This window comes from Cheilinus undulatus, linkage group 8 (assembly GCF_018320785.1).
Source record: "Cheilinus undulatus linkage group 8, ASM1832078v1, whole genome shotgun sequence".
Classification (NCBI taxonomy): Eukaryota; Metazoa; Chordata; class Actinopteri; order Labriformes; family Labridae; genus Cheilinus; species Cheilinus undulatus.
Window position 1 is genome coordinate 20,601,369 of NC_054872.1, and position 21,788 is coordinate 20,623,156.

Consider the following 21,788-nt stretch of genomic DNA (forward strand, 5'->3'; position numbering starts at 1 on the left):
CCACTAAATTAAAGTGAGTTCTTCCAGAATAATGTTTAAGTAATTTTCAGGGGTATGGTTGAGGGTTAGGATTCAGGGGTTAAAAGGTTAAATGCCACCTAATTACGAGAGGAATGCCACAATATTATGGGGGTTAAGGTTAGGGTAAAACACCTTCCTATCACCAGAGAATTGCCAATATATAATTAGGGTTAAGGTAGGGGTTCAAATCAAATCCACTTTATTCATATAGCACATTTTAAAAACATTAAAGTTTACCAAAGTGCACAGTAAAAACACAAACATAGAGCACAAACACAGCAGAACTGAACAAAATAGGAGAAAAGAAATAAAAGCAGGCAAGAACACCATGAAAACCTATAAAATGACATAAAAACACAAAACCATAAAAAAAATAAAAGCCATTAAAAACATGGTTAAGGTTATGGTTAGTGTTAGTGTGAGGGTTAGAAGGTTAGGGTTAGGGTTAGTGTTAGAGTAAAGAAACAGCTGATTGTCAGAGAGGTGCCACTTTATAATGAGGACTTAAAGGGTTAGGGTAAAATACCACCTAATTACCAGAGAACTGCCACAATATTATGAGGTTTGGGATTAGAGAATTAGGATCAGGGTAAAAAAAAATTAAAAACAAACAAACAAAAATAACCTAATCACTGGAGAAATGTCACAATATTAGAGGATTAAGGTTAAGATTAGGGTTAGGGCGGTAGGGTGAGGCTGAGAAACCACCTAATTACCAGAGAACTTCCACAATACAACAAGGGTTAGGGTTAGAGTTAGTGTTAGAGTAAAAAACACCTTAGTACAAGAGATCTGTCAAAAAATGACAAAGGTTAGGATTAGAAAGTTATAGTAAGGCTAAAATACCACCTAATTACCAGAGAAATGACACATATTACGAAGGTTAGGTTTAGGGATTAGGGTAAGAGTAACATACCACCTAAATAACAGGGAACTTTCACAGTATTACAGGGTTTATTTATTAATTATATTTATCTTTATTTAGACTCGAAAATCATTGAGGGCGTGCCCTCATTTAAGGAATGAAAATCCATGGTATTAAAACATACACTAGAGGTATAAAGTACATTAGCAGTTAAAAAAAAGGACAAGAAATTCAGAATTAATGATCTGAAATGCCCCAGAGAAACCAGTTCTTTGATTTAGGTTTAGGGTTAGGGTAAAATGCCAGCTTACTACAGAGAATTTCCACAATTTTGCAAGAAAAATACTTGAGAATTAGTATATTATTACTATGTGAATACTTCTTTAATATTGCTAAGTTGTGTCTCGGTAAAATGCCAACTTATTACTTGTAATGAACAAACTAACCCTACCTTAATATTATAAAAGTAGTGGGAAATTAGAGGTCATTAAAACAAAGTGCTACGATTATAGCCTCTTTAAGCAATGTGTTAAATACTGAACTCTGTAATTTCAGCAAGCAAACAAGTTTGTCTGCTCACTTCTGATGATGATTTCAAGTTTTCAATGCATTCAAAAATGTGTTTAATAAAATACTATATTTTTTATTCCTTTTAATTATTATTTTTAAAAAAATCAGAAAATGGCCCTGTTGATTTCAATTTATCTTTTATATTTAGTTACCTACAGATTGGCTCAAGAAAGAGGAGACTGATGCAGACTCTTCCAGTGCAGGTAAGTTAAAAATGTTGCCAAAGCAAGAAACAAGTGAACTTTCAGTTTGTCTGACTTTATTTCTGTGTTAGGCAGGCTGTGAGTTTTCCTGCTGCATGCTGTAAGAAAAAAAATGAATTTTAGCAATTTTAGCTGTGTGGTGGAGCATCTCTATAACTATCTCTGTGTATTTTTGCTTTCATGAATGACCAGCAGGGAAAATATTTTCCTGTAATAAGAGAGATCAGATACATAAACTAGGGCGGGATGTGCATGAAATATCCAAATATCTGTGCAATCTTTGGCAGCATTCAAACACAATCTGCAGAGATGGAAATTGTTTACATAATTAACATGGTCTTGTCCGTCATCCAGGCAGTCTTGGGGTGATGTGCACCCTTAATCTTGCCAAAAAAGATCCTCAGGTTCCACTTCAGCAGCTGGCCTTTCAGATTTGCAGCTTGATGTAGTTGTAGTCCCACTCGATTTAGTTGAGAGTTCAACATCAGTCAGTATACTTCCTGTCTTACATACTAAGTATAATCTTGTTCAGCTGGCTTTCCACATTTTTCACTCTGCTTTGGTTATATAGGTCAGGATAGCACGAGTACCCCACTAATTCAGTCCTATTTTAAGCAGTGTTTGGATCTGGTTTTAGACATTTATGAAGCATGTCTCACTACATGCAATGAGAGCACGTGGATTTGAAAAGATAACCTCTGCACTCCTGCCCCCACCCACAGTGTCAAGGTTCCAGAAAGATCATTTAAGCAAGGTGTAATGTTTAGCATTTCTCTCCGTTGTTCTCTGCAAAGAATCACTTTGTTGTCGTCTCAATGGCCATGCATTATTGATTTTTGGATCATAATCATCCCCGGCCTTTCAATGCATCTTTAATCACCAGCTATGAAGTCACGGCCAAAACAAGAGCGGCTTAAAGTCAGGGAGTCCACAGGCTCATGTATCTCTAAAGTCACCAGCAGGTCCTCTTTCAAAATAAGGGTTGTTAATGTAGTCAAGGGAAGGAAGGGGCACTTATCTTATCATTCTTTTATGAAAAAACAAGTATATTCAACAATTTTTGTCACAAAATAATTATGTGAAGGCCTCACTGTCTGTCCTCTGCAGTAAATTAATCATACGAAAGCACCAGAAACTATCCCCTTCCTTCTTGATTCAGTCTCATCACTGATAACCTTAAGAGCTTGTGTTTGCTGCTATGATTGTGTGATGAGCATTAAGTGAGTCAATTTACTTTACAAGGACCCTGCTTCCCCCTCAATACTCCACTTAACCTGTGATTGTGCCAATTAATGATGAGAACTCTTAGCTGGCTTGATGACGGGCAAGTTTATTTTCTTGGTCTTATTGGTTTTAGAGCATCTTAGGACAGGCTGATGAAAGGTTAATGTAGTACATTTGTGTTTGCTCATAGTAAGAAATCATGCTTCAGACATGCTTCCCTCATATTTTTGTACTTAAAATAGAACTCCTGTTATGAGTTCTTTTTGTAATAACATGCCTATTGTGTAGCTCTCTGTTCATTTCAAGCTGAACTGCTGGTTTCAGTATTGTTAAGACATGAACAAAGTGGTTTGGTAAATTAAAAGCTTAAAATGCAGTGGTCCTAATGCAGTGATCTGCCATGCATAAGTATTGTTTTTTGTAGCTATCAACATTAACACTGAGCCATTGTGGCTAATGCGGCTAATGTGGCTAATTTAAAACAAAATGTGGTGATTTTTCAATGATATATTTCATTGAGTATAGCTCAAAGACATGTCATGTGTTGGTCCCATCAGATAGAGAGCAGACCGTAGCAGGAATGTGTCTATAATGATGAAACTGATTTGCTGGTCAATTATCAGGGCAGATATTTGACTATTTAGCCAATTATCTGTATCCCCCTTTGGTTGACTGAAATTGTCCTCTCACACCAGAAGGGTTTAGAAAAAAACCGTGCATGTTATTTATGCAACAGGCTTATTGGTGACAGTGTCCTCACAGCACCCTCCTGGAAGTCCAAATGAACTGAAAACATGAGCTTATGCATATGAGCAAATGCAGCATGATAAATTATTTTTATTCACATTACTGTGCCTACAAAAAAAATTCACCCACTTGATATTTTCCCCTTTATTGATATCATAAATCAATCATGGTGTTTCAATTGGCTTTTTTGACAAAAAGAAATTATGGCTTATTTAATGTCAAAGTGAAACAAGATTTCCACAAAGTAATATCTAATATTTAAATATAAATATGACGTATAAAATAAGTGATTGCATTAATATTCACCCCTTTTGAAATGACTGACCTAACCCAGCAGAGTTCCAGCCGACTGGTGCTAATAATCTAACAATTACTGAAATGGGGATCACCTGAGTGCAGTGAATGTGTCTCAGGTGATTGAAGTATAAACACTTGTGTCTGGAAGGTCCAATCACTGGTTAATCAGTATTCCTGGACACTATTACACTATGAAGGCAAAAAAACATGCCAAGCAACTCATAGAGACAGTTATTGAAAAGTTTAAGTCAGACTTCATGGTCAAGTGAGAAAGTTCTTTGGTCTGATAAAACCAAAATGGTGCTTTTTTGCCATCAGACAAGCACAGTGGTGGCAGCATCATGTTGTGGGAATGCTTCTTGGCAGCCAGCCCTAGAAAGCTTGTAAAGGTAGAGGGTAAAATAAAAGTATCAAAATAAAGTTACATCCTTGAGGAAAATCTTACTTTCCCCAGAATCTTTTTCTGTCTGCAAGAGAACTTGGGAGGAGATTTATTTTCCAGTAAGACAATGATCCGAAGCATACAGCAAAACCTACAGAAATGGTGTTTTGCAAAAACACTTTAAATTTTGCTCATGCTTCTACACCTTGATTCGAGTCCAGCTGTGTGTCAATTAAATTGGTTTGAACATGATATGGAAAGGCAGGCACCTCTCTATAGAAGGCCTCACAGCTGACAATGCATATCAGAACAAAAGCCAAGCCTTGAGGTCAAAGAAACTGCCGGCAGAGCTTAGAGACAGGATGGGAAGGTCACAACAAAATCTGCTCCACTGAAGGTTCCCAAGAGCACAGTGGCCTCTATAATTCTGAAATGGAAGAAGTTTGACACAACTGGGACTTCTCCAAGAGCTGGTGGCCTGGTCAAACTGAGCAATCATGGGAAAATGGAGAATGGCCTTAGTGAGAGCAGTGACCAAGAACCTGATGGCCACTCTGACTGAGCTCCAGAGATCCTGTGTGGAGATGGGACAAAGTTCCAGAAGGAAAACCATCACTGCTGCCCTCCACTGATCTGGACTTATGGCAGAGTGGCTAGAAGCCTCTGCTCAAAACACATGAAAGCCCCTTTGGCTTTCGTGTGGAGTATGTCGTAAACTCCAAGTGGGCTTCCATCGGGGCACAGATGGACTTCAATCAAGATGTAGAAACATGCAAAGACTGAAAGAAATGGGAGACACCTGAGCTAAATTTCAAGTGTTTTTGCAAAGGGTCTGAATCCTTATGTAAATGGAATATTTTGGGGTTTTATTTCTCATACATTTGTAAAAACGTAACATTCTGTTTTCACTTTGTCATGATGGAGTACTGTGTGTAGATTAATGAGAATTTTCTTAACTGTAGCATCAGGCTGCAACATAACAAAATTGACAAAAGTGAAGGAGGTCTGAATACTTTCTAAATGCACTGTTGATACCAAGTTAAAATGAATGCTTAAATGTGTTTGTATGTCTTGCGTGCATGTGTGTCTAAATCCTTTAAACTAATGAGTGCCCCTCATAATAACCTACACTGGGGGCCCATCATTGATACTTTACATCTCTGCTTGAAATGTTGAAAGTCTCAAGTTTTCTTGGAACTGAAAGGTGGTGCAACACAACATTAAACATGACCCTGTGCAAACATCTTTAAAGGGTTATTGGCATCAAGTTAAAAAATGAGAGTATTATTTTCCAAAAACAATTTCATTTCTCAGTTCTAACATCTGACTTGTTGTCTTTAGGCTAATTTGAATTAAACATGTGGTTTAGATATTTTTAAAATGATCAGATTCTGTTTTTATTTACATACTACACAATGTCCTAACTTTATTGAACCCAAGGATTTATTGAAATATGTGATCAAGTTTTTGAGCTACATCCCAAGTCAATTTCATTCCATGGTTTTGGTTTCTTATTAAACCAAAGTTTTCATTATTTTTCATATTGAATTATACGCAGCTTGCCAAGTTCAAAGGGTACTCTGAAATCAGTGCAGGGAACTTTCCCTTCTTACTTAACTGAGTCCACATTCTCCACATGCCACTAAAAACAATGTATTTCTTCTTAATGTTTCCCACATACTGACTCACACCTACCCTTTCATGGTTGCAGAGTTTCCTGGCTTACATATGTCAGAATCAGTTCTGCACTGATGCTCATGGTTCACAGTATTACACACAAAATGGTAAAGATTAGATGCATGCTTTAAGGTAAACTCATTATTTCAGCACCTATGCGATTTAAATAGTTAGAAATAGATAGAAAATAGTTCTCTGAATCCTACTCCTAACCTTCACACCTCAGTTGCCAAGCAGCAGCCTTTGACCCTAGAGGACTTCTAATATACCACCTCAGTATCTCCCTTTCTAACCCTCACAGGATTCATATCTTAGTCTTAGAGTCACAGCAGGTCATCAGGGGACAGGACCTCACTCTGTGCATCCTCCCAATCTCTAAGGATTACTAGGCATTTATTCTATTGCTGTCACAACATTGTTATTTGATGTGTGAACAATAGCCCTTCATCTTTGCCATTAGGGGTTAAAGCTTTTAAAATCTTGTTTTGGTCACACCTCTGAGTCATAAATTCTCACAGTGGGAGAAAAACTTGCCACATTTATACTGGCTCTGATTCTCCAGCCACTTTTGTCCTTAGAGGATCTGAAGTCTTAACCTGCAGTGACCTTCAGTTTCCTTGGGGAAGTTATATTTAAAATCTGGATCATGCGTAAGGTTTTCAACTGTTTTAAGAAACAACCATGAAAGTTCTCAAAGGTCTGTTTTTAAGCTTTCAATGGGAAGAGAGCTTTTCATTAAGGGACTAATGTGGGGAATGTAGAGGCATCTAGTGGTGAGAATGAAAATAGCAGCCATCTTGTAAAAGCATTATTTACACTTACCGATCCTATTACTAGGTTATATTTACTATTTACCAACACAAATATCTACTGAGCCCAAGGTCACCCACATGGGGGATAAAGGGGGGCACTTTCTAAGCCCTGCCAAGGTGGGGGCCCATGGAGGTCAGTAAAATCATAATCCACTGTAGAGCGAAGATGTATTAACCATATTCGGTTTTAACCTGAATTAAAATAACTCTTAATAAAGCAAGAAAAAATATATTTATTTGTACAGCCTTTTTCAAAATGTAAACCCCCATTTTATTTATTATTGTTATTGTTATTTTTTTTTTTTTTTTACAACAGAATGGTCTTTTTATTGGTAATGTTAATGATGTGGAAGGACACACTGAACTTAACCATTAGGAGAGTAATGACAGACTTTACTGCTAGGCCATAATGTGCACAAACATCAGGATGCCAGAAAATAAAGCAGAAGAAACTGAGACAACTTTAATGAAAAATAATCAAATAATTGTAAGAGGAGGCAAAAAATTGGTCAGAAGTAGTAAGAAATGGGTGATGATGGGCAAAAAAATGGCAAACAAGGGAAAAACCCAGTTAAAAATGTGACAACAATGACAAAAATGAGTAAAATAGAAAAAAATGGTTAAAAGCAGTAAAAAAAAAAAAAAACAACAGGTTAGAAGTGGCAAAATAATGAAAGGGGGCAGCAAAAATGGCTTAAAAGGGGACAATAGGGGTGACAAAAAAACAGCAAAAAGCTGCAGAAATTGGTTATAAGTGGCAAAAGAGTAAAAAGGTAAAAAGTGGCAAAAAAGGGTGAAAAGAGTGGTGTAAAGGGGCAGAAAAGTGGCAAAAACAGACAGAAGAAGTGTTAAAATGGGTAAAAATAGCACAAATAAATAATTTCACATCAGAAACCAATAATAGTTTGATGCTCTCCAAATGAGGAAACTGTTAGCCAGGGTGCTAGCACCAATGCTGCTGATCTGACATATTTATTAACATCATGGATGAATCACAACCGGGGAGAGCCTATTCTCTGGGTTTTTCAGGGGCCCAGACAAATCTGTGGGCAGGCCAGACTGAGCCAATCACATGGCAGCAAAAACCAATGCATTAAGGCATGTAGACATGGTCAAGATGATGCACTGAAGTTCAAGCTGAGCATCATAATGGGGAAGAAAGGTGATGTAACCGACTGAACATGCCAGGATTGTTGGTGGTCTGGTAGGCTTTCAAGTTGTTACACCAAATTCTGACCCTTCCATCTGACTGTTTGTGCAGGGACTGACAACAATCAGACCGGGCAATGTTTTCAATCTCTGTCAAATTTTGGTCAGTCAATGTGAACTGAAGCCTCAGTTTCCTAATCTTAGCTGACAACAGATGTGTTGTGCCTTCTAAGATGCTCTGCTGCAGGCATCTGTTGTAACAAGGGGTTATTTGAGTTATTGTTGTTTTTCTATCAGCTAACCCGCCTGGTTTTTCTGCCACCAATAAGACATTTTCACCCAAAAAACAGCAGCTCATTGGATAGTTTATCTTATTTGGACCATTCTTTGTAAATGCTAGAGATGGTTGTGTTAGAATCTAAGCAGATCAGCAGTTTGTGAAACAATCAGACCAGCCTTTCTAGCACCAACATCCATGTGATTAACTGTTAGACGTTTGCTCATTGACATGCACCTATTAATGTGATCATTGAGATCATTTGTTTTACATATGCGTACGTTTTTCTTCTTTTTCATTGTCCTCAGGCCAAGCCGCTGCCACCTAATCGAATAATCGTGTCAGCTCGATTCCTGAAACCCATCAAAGAGCCATGCACGATATTGTAAGTGGTTATTCCCTAGTTCTCTTTCAGAGTTATGTCAAAGTGAGCTCTTGATTTTTGTATTATTCCTATTACTCTCAGTCTTTTTAATGTCATCCTATGACCATTAATTTCTCCTAAAGTCCTAAAGTCTTCTCTAAGTCATGGGACTATATCTGATAGAAATGTTCAGCTAAAGTGTTGCTATATTCCTTTGTATTTTCTGTACACAGCGTGGTAGCAAATGGGGATGTTTTGAACCCTGCGGTGAGGCTGTTGATCCACCAAAGGATGCTCAGTCAGTTCGACAAAATCCTTGAGATGATCACGGAGAAGATGGGCTTGAGAGTCCTGGGTGGAGTACGAAGGTAAACACTAAGAAATGCATCATTATCCTACATTATTCTTGTCATTAAAACATCTCAACAACATCACAAAAGTTTCAGACTGCACCTTACTGCATACATTTGCATTAATAGATTACAAGAGAATTAATCTAACTGCTTCCTGTTAAAATATAATATAAAATAAAATTGTCATCTTTTTTTCAGGTGACACGGTAAAACGTGCTGAGTTATAGTTAATGCACACAAACTGGCATGAGTACATCACTTAGACTGTGGTTTCTGACTCTGGGTCTGTTTTCTAGTCTGTACACCTATGAAGGCAACCAGGTGACTGATGGGAATCAGTTGGAGAGCGGGCAGCTTTATGTGGCTGCAGGGAGAGAAAGGTTTAAGAAGCTGCCGTACAGTGATTTACTTTTCACCAAACCTAGAGGGACGAGGAGGGTCAATGGGTAAGCACTGCACCACAGAATATAAACTACATTTAATCACCATGTGAAGACTTAAAGCTTTTTTCTTTATGAAAAGTCATTGACTATGTTTAATTAGAAGTAATAGTTATGATACCCTATTCTTATTTGCATTTGTCACTTATCTGTCAACAATTTGCAGACATGTGACTACCATGACTTCACTCACTATAAGCAGAAATGCCAGTGCTGACACTGGGCTACAACACATTTTAGATCATAACTACATTCAGGTTTTATTTCAGAGACCAAAAAGTAACAGAAAATAACATTTTACAACCAGGCTAATTAAGACAAATGTCAGAGGCTCTGTCACATTAGGTGAGTCACTTTGACAGTACTCACAAACAGAGAATCTCAAGACAATCTGGCTTCAGACTGTTCACCTCTGAAGACCTCTGTTCGTCTCAGACACATATCAGAACATAAATAAATGCTTAAACTTAATAAAATTGGATTTAACTTCCTTTAAGGCTTGGGGTAAGGGCGAAGGTAACGGTTAGGATATCAAAAGTTAGAAGTCAAAAACCTGAACTTCAAAACTTAATTACAAAAACTTTATTTAATCTGAGTTAACGGTTTGATTATAGCAAAAAAAAAAAAAAAAAAACACCAAACAAACAAACAAAAGTCCTCCATAAAAACACTCTTAGCAGCCAATGTAGCTTATGTAGCTCCATTAACTGCGTAAGCTCTTTAATGGAGTTACATAGCTATGTAGCTAATGCAGCTCAAGCTAAGCTCACAAAGCAGCTATGTAAACAACATAATGCCCCATATCTGAGAAGCTAAGTTAGCTTTGGCTGCATTTGCTACAGCTTATTTAGCTATAGCTAACAGAGCTATGTAGCTAAAATAGTTATTTTGCTATTAACCAGCTATGTAAGCAAAATAGATACATTAGCTTTTGCTAGTTTGTTAAAACTCATGTTTCTAAAGCTAACTTAGCTACATTGGCTTATGTAGCAATCATGTAGCTAGTGTAGCTATGTTAGTTTTAGCTAAAGCTAAGATAGGTAATGTAGCTAAAGCTCCGGCTGCAAAGCAGCTATGTAAGCTTAGTAGGTACGTTATCTATGTAGCTACATTAGCTTTAGACACATTTGCTAAATCTCACCTTGCTAAAGCTAACTTAGCTACATAGGCTCTTGTAGTAGTTATTTCTGTAACTTGCACAACTATGTTAGCTGTAGCTAAAACTAACGAAGCTATAGCAAGCAATCATTCATGTAACTACTTTTGTAACAGGTCTATACATTCATCCTGGATAAGACCTCTGGCTTTTTTCTTTAAAATTTATTTATAACATTGTCTTTGTCTGTAATGTCTGTAATTATTTATTTCACTAATGTAACTGAGTTTGCTTATGAGTAAAGATTAATTTAACTGAACTATCTTGCAGGCGTCGCTCTGCAAGACTTACAAGCTTTGCTTTTACAAAATGTTCACGAGAAAGATGACTGTGGGGGATTTAAGGGAGAATCAGACTTTTAATATAGCACTTGCATCTAATAAGATTTACTCCTGATTTTGCCTTCTGGGCTTGGGTGGGACAGACATTGTGAAATCACATGTAAACTCACAGAATCACATGTAAGAAGTCAACAACAAACGTAAACATTAAAACTGGTAACCTATAGGTTTGTTTGACCCTTTGCAAATCTATCATGAAACTTACTGAGGTGAATCCTGTGCCATTGTTTTCCTACCCTAAAAATCCCTAAATTGTTGAAACATGAGCAGTTTTGCAAACCATAAGTGTCCATCAGTGCGTAGATACCAGGGTAATTCATGAGGAGTTGTGGAAACTTCAAAATAAAACACAATGGCTACCAGGGACTGTTCTTGGAAACCGTTCAGTTTGTTTTTATGCGCTCCAGAGAGGAAAATAATTACTCCTCCAGGGTGAAAATCTTCTTTCAAATCTCTCGAGCCTTCATCATTCACCCCCAAGGATTATTACCCAGATGAATAGTTTGCTGCATGCGAATTAACTTCTTAGCTTTCCTCCTTTAGTGATTGATAAAGACTAATAATAGCCTAATAAGTGTTTTACAAACACAAAGATTCTTCTTTTTTTTAAGACATATAAGTCTTAATGTAAGAGGTTAATTTTTATACAGCATTGCATAGTAATTGTCTGTTTTTCTAGTGTTTTATTTTTCATGACTAAGTGAAATCATTTATCATCACATCATGCATCACTGTTATAATCTAACTGCTCCATGTTGTGAATTTATGAGTAAAATTTCTTCTTTTCAGAATAAAAGCTCACTCTCTACCGCCCATCTACAGATTCTCCAAGCAAAATGGAAATGTAAGAACTGCTTGAGACTCAAGCAGAATTAATATATATATATATATATATATATATATATATGTATTCTTTTGTTCTCATATCTTAGAATTGGAAAAAAGACAAAGAACATTAATGACATGGTAATGTTAAGATAATGCAGAAAAGAGAGAAATATTTGATTTTCTTTATTCCCTTTATTTCCTATAGGCGAAGTCAACAGTCCGATGCAGCGATAGTGGAGATGGAGACTCTAAGGCCTCTCCTCCAGCTCATACTGGAAACAACAAAGAGCATCTGTCCTCCATCGTCAGAGAGATCTCTCAGGCTAGACTCATCTCTCTCAGGAAGAAGAGAAGTGGACAAAGCATGACACTCGGCATCGCTGACAACGGTATTGCAGAAACTCACACAACAAGCAATAAACGTATTGTGATTTTACCTTTTTGTGTCAGAACAGATCTTTGGGTCATGATTATGCTTTTGCTATTTTTCATTTGTTTTTAGGCAGCAGAAGTAAACAACATAAATAATCAAATAAAAAAAAACACACAAAGGCTGTATTCAAAACCATCTACTACATACTACTATTGAGAGAATTATGCAGTGTATACTTCAAGTTACAAACTACTCAGTATGTTTGACAGTGGTGATGTGACTCTCAGGCAGTTATTCTTTTGCAATAGGCCTTGTTCAGTCAGTTTCCGGTTATGGAAAGAAGACCTAAATAAGAACATTAGTGCAAATGCTGCTACATTGTTGCATCCATTTATAGTCTGCATAAAGCTTACATGTGATTTGGATTTTAATTGTTTCATTGAGTTGAACATTTACCACATGTAATAACCTGAAGACAGAAAATAAATTCACCTGCATTGGAAAGAATTAATGCCAATTCTTATAAGGCTTTTGCCGTTGTTGTCCATTGAAACCCTATATTAGGTGGGTGATTAGCATTGTGGGTAGCAGAACATGAGGTAGAATGATATGATGCATGCTGTAGAATTTTTGTGAATCACTATAACATCCAGGTGTTTTTAGCATGCTGCAGATTTAATTTTTCACATACTGCACACCACATACAGCATGCTGCATACGACATGTGACATTTTTGCAATGTAAAGGTGGTAAAGGTTGGCGGTGGTGCTAATTTGAAACTTGACAGTTGCCAAACAAGTGAAACATTTTCCTCATAGAGTTGCTGTAATTGACTGTTAGAATGCAAGCTATCTCTGATGGTTGTTTTATTCAGACCTGATTACTTAGCAGAAAGAAGGACGCTCACAGACAGAGCAGGTGCACATCAATTAAAGGAATATTTCAGCTTAATGTTGTTGGTATGATAAAAGAAAAGATAAATACATTTGTAGCATGGACTCAAACAGATGCTGGCAAACATCAGATGAACAGTGAAGAGGAGGGAGACTAAAGGACTAACTAGATGATTATTTTATATGTTGACCTCCTAAGAAACATAGACATATATGTATAATTTCAGAGAAGAGAAAAGGAAGTGATAATCACAGTCAAAACATTTGTGTCAGCTAATGGAGTCTGTCTTAAAAGGGATTCATTGCTTTCAAACTATAAGCCTGTCTTGTTCACAACATGATTATTGATGCCACTTGAATACAACCCCAATTCCAATAAAGTTGGCGCGCTGTATGTATAACAATTAAAGCAGAATGCAATGATTTGCAAATCTAAAAAAAAAATTTAAAAAATTGAGATACAGGATACACAATACATCATATCTTAAAACTGAGACAATTTACCATTTCATGGAAAAGGCTGAAAAAGTAAGTGGTACAAATGAAAAATAGCTGGAGGACCCACAAATGCACATTTGGATGCTAGTGGTCTCCAGGCCCTCAGGTGGTACTGAATTAAAAACATTAATAATTACATGCTGGAAATCACTGCATGGGCTCAGGAACTCTTTCAGAAATCACTGCCTCTCAACACAGTTGGCCATGGCATCCACAAAAACAAGTTCAAGCTATATCATGCAAGGAAAAAGCCATATGTGAACATAATTAAGAATAGCCACCGTCTGCATTGGCCCAAAGCTCATTTAAAATGGACTGAGGCAAAATGGAAAACTGTTCTGTGGTCAGATAAATCAAAATTTGATATTCTTTTTTGAACCCACAGATGCTATGCTGTGTGGGCTAAAGAGTAGATGGACCACCCAGTTTGTTATCAGTGCACAGTTCAAAAGCTTGCATCATCGGTGCGCCGGCAGTCGAGTGGTTAAGGCGCATGCCATATACGCAGGCGACCCGGGTTCGAATCCGGCCCATGGCAGTATTTCCTGCATGTCTCTCCCCGCTCTCTCCCCTGTTTCCGACTCTATCCACTGTCCTATCAAATAAAGGCAAAAAGGCCAAAAATAAATCTTTGAAAAAAGAAAAAAAAAAAAAAAAGCTTGCATCATTGATGGTATCAGGTTGCCATTACTGCCTATGGTGTGGGCAGCTTACACATCTGGAAAGACACTATCAATGTTGAAAAGTATACAGAGATTGCAACATATACTCCCATCCAGACAAAGTCCCTTTTATGGAAGGCGTTACATACAGTATATCAGTAGGACAATGCTAAACTACATACTGCATCCATTACAATAGCATGGCTTCAAAGTTTAAGAGTCTGGATGCTAAAGTGGTCTGCCTGCAGTCCAGACCTTTCACCAACAGAAAACATTTGGCTCAACATCAAACGAAAAAAATTTGGCAAAGATAAGCCAGGGCTGTTGAGCACCTAGAATGTTCCATCAGACAAGTGTGGGACAACATTTCTCTCCTAAAACTCCAGCAACTGACCTCCCTTCATATAGATTTACAGACTGTTGTTAAAAGAAGAGGGGATGCTAAACAAAGGTAAACATGGCCCCATCCCTACTTTTTTGAGAAGTGTTGCAGCTATCAAATCTCAATTAAGGTAATATTTTCATGAAATGGTAAAATTTCAACTTGATATGTTGTCGTGCCCCAACTTTTTAGAATTGGGGTTGTATTATTTATCCAAAGAAAGATCTGCAAATCTATGTCTGGTGACGGGGTATTGATGGATTTTTAACCGATAGTGAATAATGGGATACTGCACAACAAAAAAAAAATGTAACAATATTACTAATGAGGCACATTCAATAGCTAATGATCGCCCCATTCTCTCCATTATCTTCTACAAAATACTCCTTATGCTATAGCCAGACTAAAACACGAAGACATGTTGACTTGCACCAAAATGTAGGATATGGTGTACTCCATTAAATATTTTCTAAGCAAAGACCCCTCTATCATCCATTAAATCATCCCATCCACTTTTCTTAAGCTTCTCACACATGTGCAGGTTGCAGAGGGGCATGGAGAACAAACAAGACCAAGGAGCAAAATTCCAGGACAGAGTTAAAATATGGTATTTTAATGCACATTTTAATGTGACATACTATAACTTAATCAAAATACAGTGAAATGCAATGTAGTTTTTTCTGGCACCTAATAAGCTAACTTTCAATGACCGTACTTTATTAGGAAGGCTTTTATAGAAGTAAACATGAATAATAGTTAAGTTAACCAACAAAAGCAGGAATCATTATGTTTAACTGCTGAGCTCATTTAAGCCATGTAACCAAAGCTAAAAGGTTTACACAGTAAAACAAGTATTACCAACATACATGTGAGGTTGCACAAGCCGAATTGAGAGAGGACGAGTCTCTGGCTACAACATTTCTGCATCTTATCCTCATGTTACAGTATTTTACTTTAGCTGTTACATGGCCCTTTAATGTCTAGCTGTCTGAATCGCTTTCTTCCATAAATAGTCATTTAAACACGATCTACATAAAGGCTTTGACATACTTAGGATATAAAACATAAAGATATATGATGTAATGCATAGCTCTTGTAATCTTATGTAACCTGCTGCTGTCTTTACCTTCCACACAGTGGCACTGTTGCTCTACTAAAAGGTGCAGCTGTAAGTGCTGAAAGTAGGTCTGGAATGATGACATTTACTACTATAAGGAGAAACACATTACATCATCCTCTGGGTTCATGATCAGAACATTACAATGTCCTAAAAAACTCTGAATTTGTGCTACTTTTGAGCCCACTGGCAGCTGCAAACCTCTGAACATGAAGATTGTTGGTTGTCCGTGGATAATAAGAGGTGCTTTTCAAAAAATGATAAATGATTTTCAAAGAATGATGGAGTTGGATTGTGAGTTTTTCTCATGACCTTATTTTGAAGTTTTCCAGTGAAAGGGAGGGGATGTTGATTTTTCCTCATACTCCTTCTGACCTTTTAGTAAGGACTACTGCAGCACTAACCACGTTACGTCATCCTGTGGCTCATGATAGATGTTGCCTGTTTCCTCGTCTGGCAGCGGAGTTGACAGCAGAAGCCCAGAGGAGCGTGGAGAATTGTGTCTTTGGTTCAGGGGAGCTGGCATTTTGCATCAAAAAGAGAAGGATGAGGAATGTGTGTGCAAGATGTCTTTGTCTGTGTGTACATGTGTGCTTCTCAAACCTGTAATTTCACCCTCAGTATCCTCCTCTGTACATCAGATTGTGTGGCATGTCACGTTACAGAAGGAGAAAAAAAACATGTTGCATTATTGGTCCCCTTGGGTGACATTGACCAAAGATTAAATTAACAGACAGACAGCTCGGAAAACAAGATCAGGCATCAGACAGGATGGTTTGAATGGCTTAGAGAGCATATCAAATTCTCATGCACCCTTCACTGTTTGACCTATAAAGTCTTTTCAAATGCTGTCATGTTTACATAAAAAATATTTACCTTATTTGTTTGTCTGATGTGCTGGATTAAGGTCATTGAATGCAATCTTGGTTTAACATTAAGATTATGTCTCTGTACATGGTTCTGAACCAGCTCATCAGAAGCTACTCCTAAACAAAGATGCTATAAATAATGATTGTTCAAGGTAGCCATTTGTTTGTTCTTCCTTTTAAGAGGACCTGTTGCATTTTCCATCTTGCTTTTGGATCATAAGGGACTGTGTTTCAACACTGGATGGCTACGTATTTTTAAATTTAAAATCGTTGTCAATTATAGGTAGCCATAGCCAAAAAACACCTCGTTTCTTGGTCTCTTTCACATAAAGGGCTTTTTCTTTTAACAAAATAGTTAATCATGGTATTAACAAGACTTGATACTAGCATTTGAGACCATATACCAATTAAGAGGAAGTTATCTAGGGTAATAATCATAGTAGGAGTACAACTATTGTCATATTTTGTCAAAAATATCTGTTTTCTTCCTACTGCCAGTGAAGTTGCTCCTGCTGGTCACTGAAAAGAATGGAGATAATGGCACTTAACAAAAAATCCTGTTTTTTAGATTCTTTTACACAGGGTAAAATGTGGGAAACTAGGAAGTAAGAGTATGTAATAACGCTCTGAAAAGGAGCTGATGCCTGGAATCAAACCTAGGTCGCCTGTTTTGAGGAGCCTTGGTCAAATGGTGTCCCGGATCAAAGCATTTTAAAGATACAGTATGTAGAATATCATGCAGTGAAATGTCTATATCATATTTCAAAAAATGTATAGACAGAGAAATTCTTCATTTTTATAATTGGTACTAGCTTGACACTTCAGATGGACTGTTTCAAATATCCATTACATGAATATATTTCACATCTATCCGGAAAAGCTCCCATAGAGAGCAATGGAGGGCAGGACTTTTTCAAAGAAAGTCGTGGAAAGTGATTGGAGGACATTCTGTCTGTTATACTCATGACGGCCCACCAGAGAGACAAGACAAAATGATATAGTATGCATGCACTACTCTTGAACTGACAGGTTACCGCTGCCGTAGATTATAAATGATGGTCAAGAGACAAGCAAAAATGACTTCTCTGCTGGGACAACCACAGCAGCAGCCATTGGACACACGAAAATGTCTCTTCCAGCATGAAAAGCTTTCGGTGTGGCTCTCTGCCCTTGTTTTAATTAAAAAAAAAAATGTTTTCCAGTTCTGACAAAACTGCCACTGTGGCTAAATCAGAGCTAATCACTCCACTATAGCAGCCATATGTAACTACTCGCAATACAACTAACCCCCCCCCCCAATGCTCACAATCTCATGCCGGTCAAATGTAACCTGACACGCCAGATGGATTTGTTTCACACATCCAACTGGGAAAGCTTTAATAGGAAGCATTTGAGAAAAGGCAAAGTCTTTGAAAAAAAACTCAGAGTGTGATTGGATGAACGTTCTGTCTGTCACATCTCTACGGGCCAATAAGAGCAATAAAACACGTGACGTAGCAGCTATTGAGCTGCATGTGCGCAGCTACAGGAAATAACATGAAACATGGCGACTATAGACATGTAAGTACTCAACTTTTGTCATTTTTGAAAAGAAAACAACTCACTGCTGTTCTTTGTTCTTCTTTTAACGAAGAAATGTCATCAAGTTCTGATAAAAAAGGCGCTTTAGCAGCATCCACGCTAAGCTCTTCCGCCATAATTGCACCAGCCTCTTGCTGCTGCTTGTTTACGTCACGACTGCCGCGCCTGAAAGTACTGCCCCTCATCGCTGATTGGTCCTGTCACTTTCTAACCGGGCCCAAATGGTTCAGATGGGAGTTTTGGCAAGATGGATTCGCCAGTGAAAAACAAGGAAATAGGTGTATCCATCTGCTTTGCAATCTTATGTCTACTGACGAGCAAAGACATCATGAAATGCTTGGTTTTTTCCTTATTAAATGCAGAACAAGGTCAAGTTCTAATAAATTGAAGATATGCTAGAACAATAACCAAGCTAATCACCACACTGGAGGCAGCCGTTGCGAACAGCTTTGAATACAACTAAAGTGTGCTCATAGCTACTGCCTCGTTATCCTCAAATGACACAGATTGGACTGAACACTGGTTCTGCACAAACGTTATAGATAGAAGCTTTTCAAGATGGATTTGAATGATGACAGAGATGGAGCTTAGAAAATTCATTTTGCCTAACTTGCAAATTGAACATCATGACATAGAATACTTGACATCGTCAAGTTAGATCACAATAGGAATAATGACTGTTCACTGTATTAGAACATAATTTTAACACCTGTTTTGATACACTCACGTCTTTTTGCAGGCTTTTTTGTAGTCGCCCCCATGGTTATTAAAGAGTGCAGGATTGATGCAGTGTTCATTTGCTTGGCATTGAAAAATAAATGTCATGTGCTCTTCTTTACTACAGTTCATGCAATAAAAATTACAAACAGTTATCTACAATTAAAGATGAGCTGAAAGTATAGCTGTGTGTTGGCTGTGAAAAACAAATGAATTCTCTACCTGTTAGCTGCTAACTTTAGCACTGTCGTCATGCCGCCTAGTATAGCTCCTCAATGTGAACACAGTGTGTTTTTATCACCTTTATAGTGATGTAGTGACAGTGCAGAGGTGTTTTTGGTGTTATTTTCCCTTTTGGGAATTCCTGCCCTGGCTAGTTATGAGGTAAACACATCCCACTCTGGTGCCAAAGGGAACGCCGCCAAAAAAGTTGTCTGACTGGCAGCGGCTGTGGAAAAAAACACAGCATGAAACCCACACTGTTGATCTCTGATGTGCTGGAACAGTGGAGTGAAAACAAAGGATTATTATGAAGGTGTCATCTTATTACAAATACACTGAGACAGGCATTGAGACAAACAAGCAAATGATGAAGAGAGTGAGAGAAGAGAGGAGACAAATGAGACTGAGTGACCCTGTAATCGGAGATTCTCCCCCTCTGCTCTGTGCGGACTCTGTTGTGACATTTGTGTGTGCGTGTCTGTGTACGCCAGCCCCCATTATTCACTGTCTATCAGCTGCTGGGAAGCAGACTGAGGATAACTCCAGCAGTTTCTGTCTGGTTTATTGTAAAGCTTCTGACTTTTCTGCTTCATTAGACTGAACACAGCAGTGAGTGACAGCAGAGACAAGGGGGAGGCAGCGCGACAAGTCATGCAGCAAAGGTCATCGCATGAATTTGAACTTGATATAACAAAGACATTTGGCTTAAAAGACTCAAACAACAAGACACATTGCCTGATGGAGCCTCATCCATTTACTTTATGGAAGTTCTGTCAAAATGGAGGAATTATTGACATCCTTTAGCCAATTTTTGCCTTAATAATAGATTCACGTTAAAGTTGCAGAAAACCAATCTGTTTACCATCTGCATCTGTGTTTTCTAAAAGGGTCTTTGATACCAGTTCTGTTAATGGCTGTTGACAAGAACAAAAAAATACTTTTAAAGGGGAGCAGAGAAAGACAAATGGAAAAGAAAAACGATCTAAGAACGAGAAAAAGATCTGTTTTGACAGATGAGAGGACACAGGACATAAGAAGGGAAGATGTAAAAGGGGGTTAATAAAAGGTTGAAAAGTAATATTGTAAGTAAGAAGAAAGGAAGAATAAAAGAATACAGGTGGATGAAATAGTGAACATGATGAACAGCCTGAGATGGTGGAGCATAATGGGAAAAAAAGGCCTTGAGTTACTGAAGGATGGAGGGATGGGTAGGGTTTGGATAATTGCCTTTCATTTGGATAATCTCATCATTCAGAGTCATCAAAGCAGAATTTGACTTGCCTCTGCCCCTTGCTGGGGCCAAATTGCAACTCTAAAAAAATCAAACAAAAGAGTCTTGTACATCAAGGAGGACGGACAGAGAGGGAGGGGAGGATGTGTGAGAGAGAGAGGAGCACAAGAGAGAAGTGTTCTGACTGACTGATTATTTTTAAGCTTGTAAACACTCTGTTTATGCCCTTGTGCATTTATTATTACGCTGACACTCTATTTTTAGCGTTTTGATATTCAAAGTATGTATTTGTACTCACCAGATGAGCACTGCACATGATGGAAACCTGGCAAATAAGACAATTTTACCCAGTGGACACAAAGAAGAAACCTGCTAAAAGACAAAACACTGCATTCAACACAAATATATTGGAGTTACTTATCAATATTTGTTTCTCTTTATCAAAGTAGTCTCAAAATGCGCAGGCTGGTATAAGAATAACACTTTTTTTTTTTTTTAATTTAAGCCAGACAAAGCCATCTAATGCTGCTTAAATTGTGCAACATTTTATGAGTTATATACAGTACTGTAGATCAAAAATATGTAGCAATAGATTTTCTCTTGAAAATTTTCAGAAGCATCTTGAAATGTTATTTGGTACAAAAAAATTGACTCAGTTGCATCACCAGTTGATTTTTGAAGCAGATTTTTTTTTTCTCATTAAATCAATTAAAGTGTAATTACAATCATTTAGGCATTAATGTACAATTTATAAATATCATACACAATATACACAGATCACCGTGATGACTGCTGCCATATTAAGCATGCTAATTTGGAGCAGGACTTCATTCACTTTTAAAACTATCAAAGTATTTCAATTGTTTTTAATGATTTATTGAACTTGGACGTTACCAGAGATTGGTCACCTCTGCATAGGGTCAACCTCATTGCAAGGCAGTAGCCTATACTGATGAAGAATATGCACTGTACCTTCTTTAGGAACACCTGAAGTCACAGGCAGGAACTCTGACTCAGTGGATAACTTCACTCATGGTGCAAATGTGTCTAACATAAAAAACAGCAACAATCCAGTGGAAACATGAGCAAAAGATCCCCAGCAGTGGCCACTGTACAGCTAAACACATATAAAACACATACAAACACTCTGCCCAAGAGCATGATGGGATACTCCAGCCACTTATTGCCCCAGATTTGAAGTCACCGTCTTTTAACAGAATCGAACTAACAATGGTGGATCAAAACTGTAAAATAACTTCAAAACTGAAGACCATTTCATTCAGAATGAAGTTAAAATTACACTATGGGAGTAAACATCAACTCCAAAATGTTGAACTCTGAGATTTCATCACTTTGTTTTTTTTTCCATGTTCAACAGCTGTTATGGGATGTGATATGGAATCAGTTAACAGAAATGGAAAAAGAACAAGATTATTGTATTTAAGTAAAATGACAATTTCTCTGGTTAAAATGTACATAAATAGAAGTAAAAGTAGTGATTTCAAAATGTGCCTGAAAAAGTATAAGAACATGAAAA

The 21,788-nt window shown here is 37.5% G+C and overlaps 1 protein-coding gene across 1 annotated transcript in view; it reads left to right on the forward strand.

Annotated features, from left to right (window-relative positions):
• LOC121513498 (doublecortin domain-containing protein 2-like) overlaps nt 1-21,788 on the forward strand; it is a 41,668-nt gene that overhangs the window by 1,916 nt on the left and 17,964 nt on the right. The window contains exons 2-7 of the mRNA XM_041793288.1: nt 1,605-1,659; nt 8,533-8,609; nt 8,822-8,956; nt 9,238-9,387; nt 11,668-11,722; nt 11,912-12,095. Of these exons, the coding sequence (XP_041649222.1) occupies nt 1,605-1,659; nt 8,533-8,609; nt 8,822-8,956; nt 9,238-9,387; nt 11,668-11,722; nt 11,912-12,095 (656 nt within the window). The remainder of the gene's footprint in view (nt 1-1,604; nt 1,660-8,532; nt 8,610-8,821; nt 8,957-9,237; nt 9,388-11,667; nt 11,723-11,911; nt 12,096-21,788) is intronic.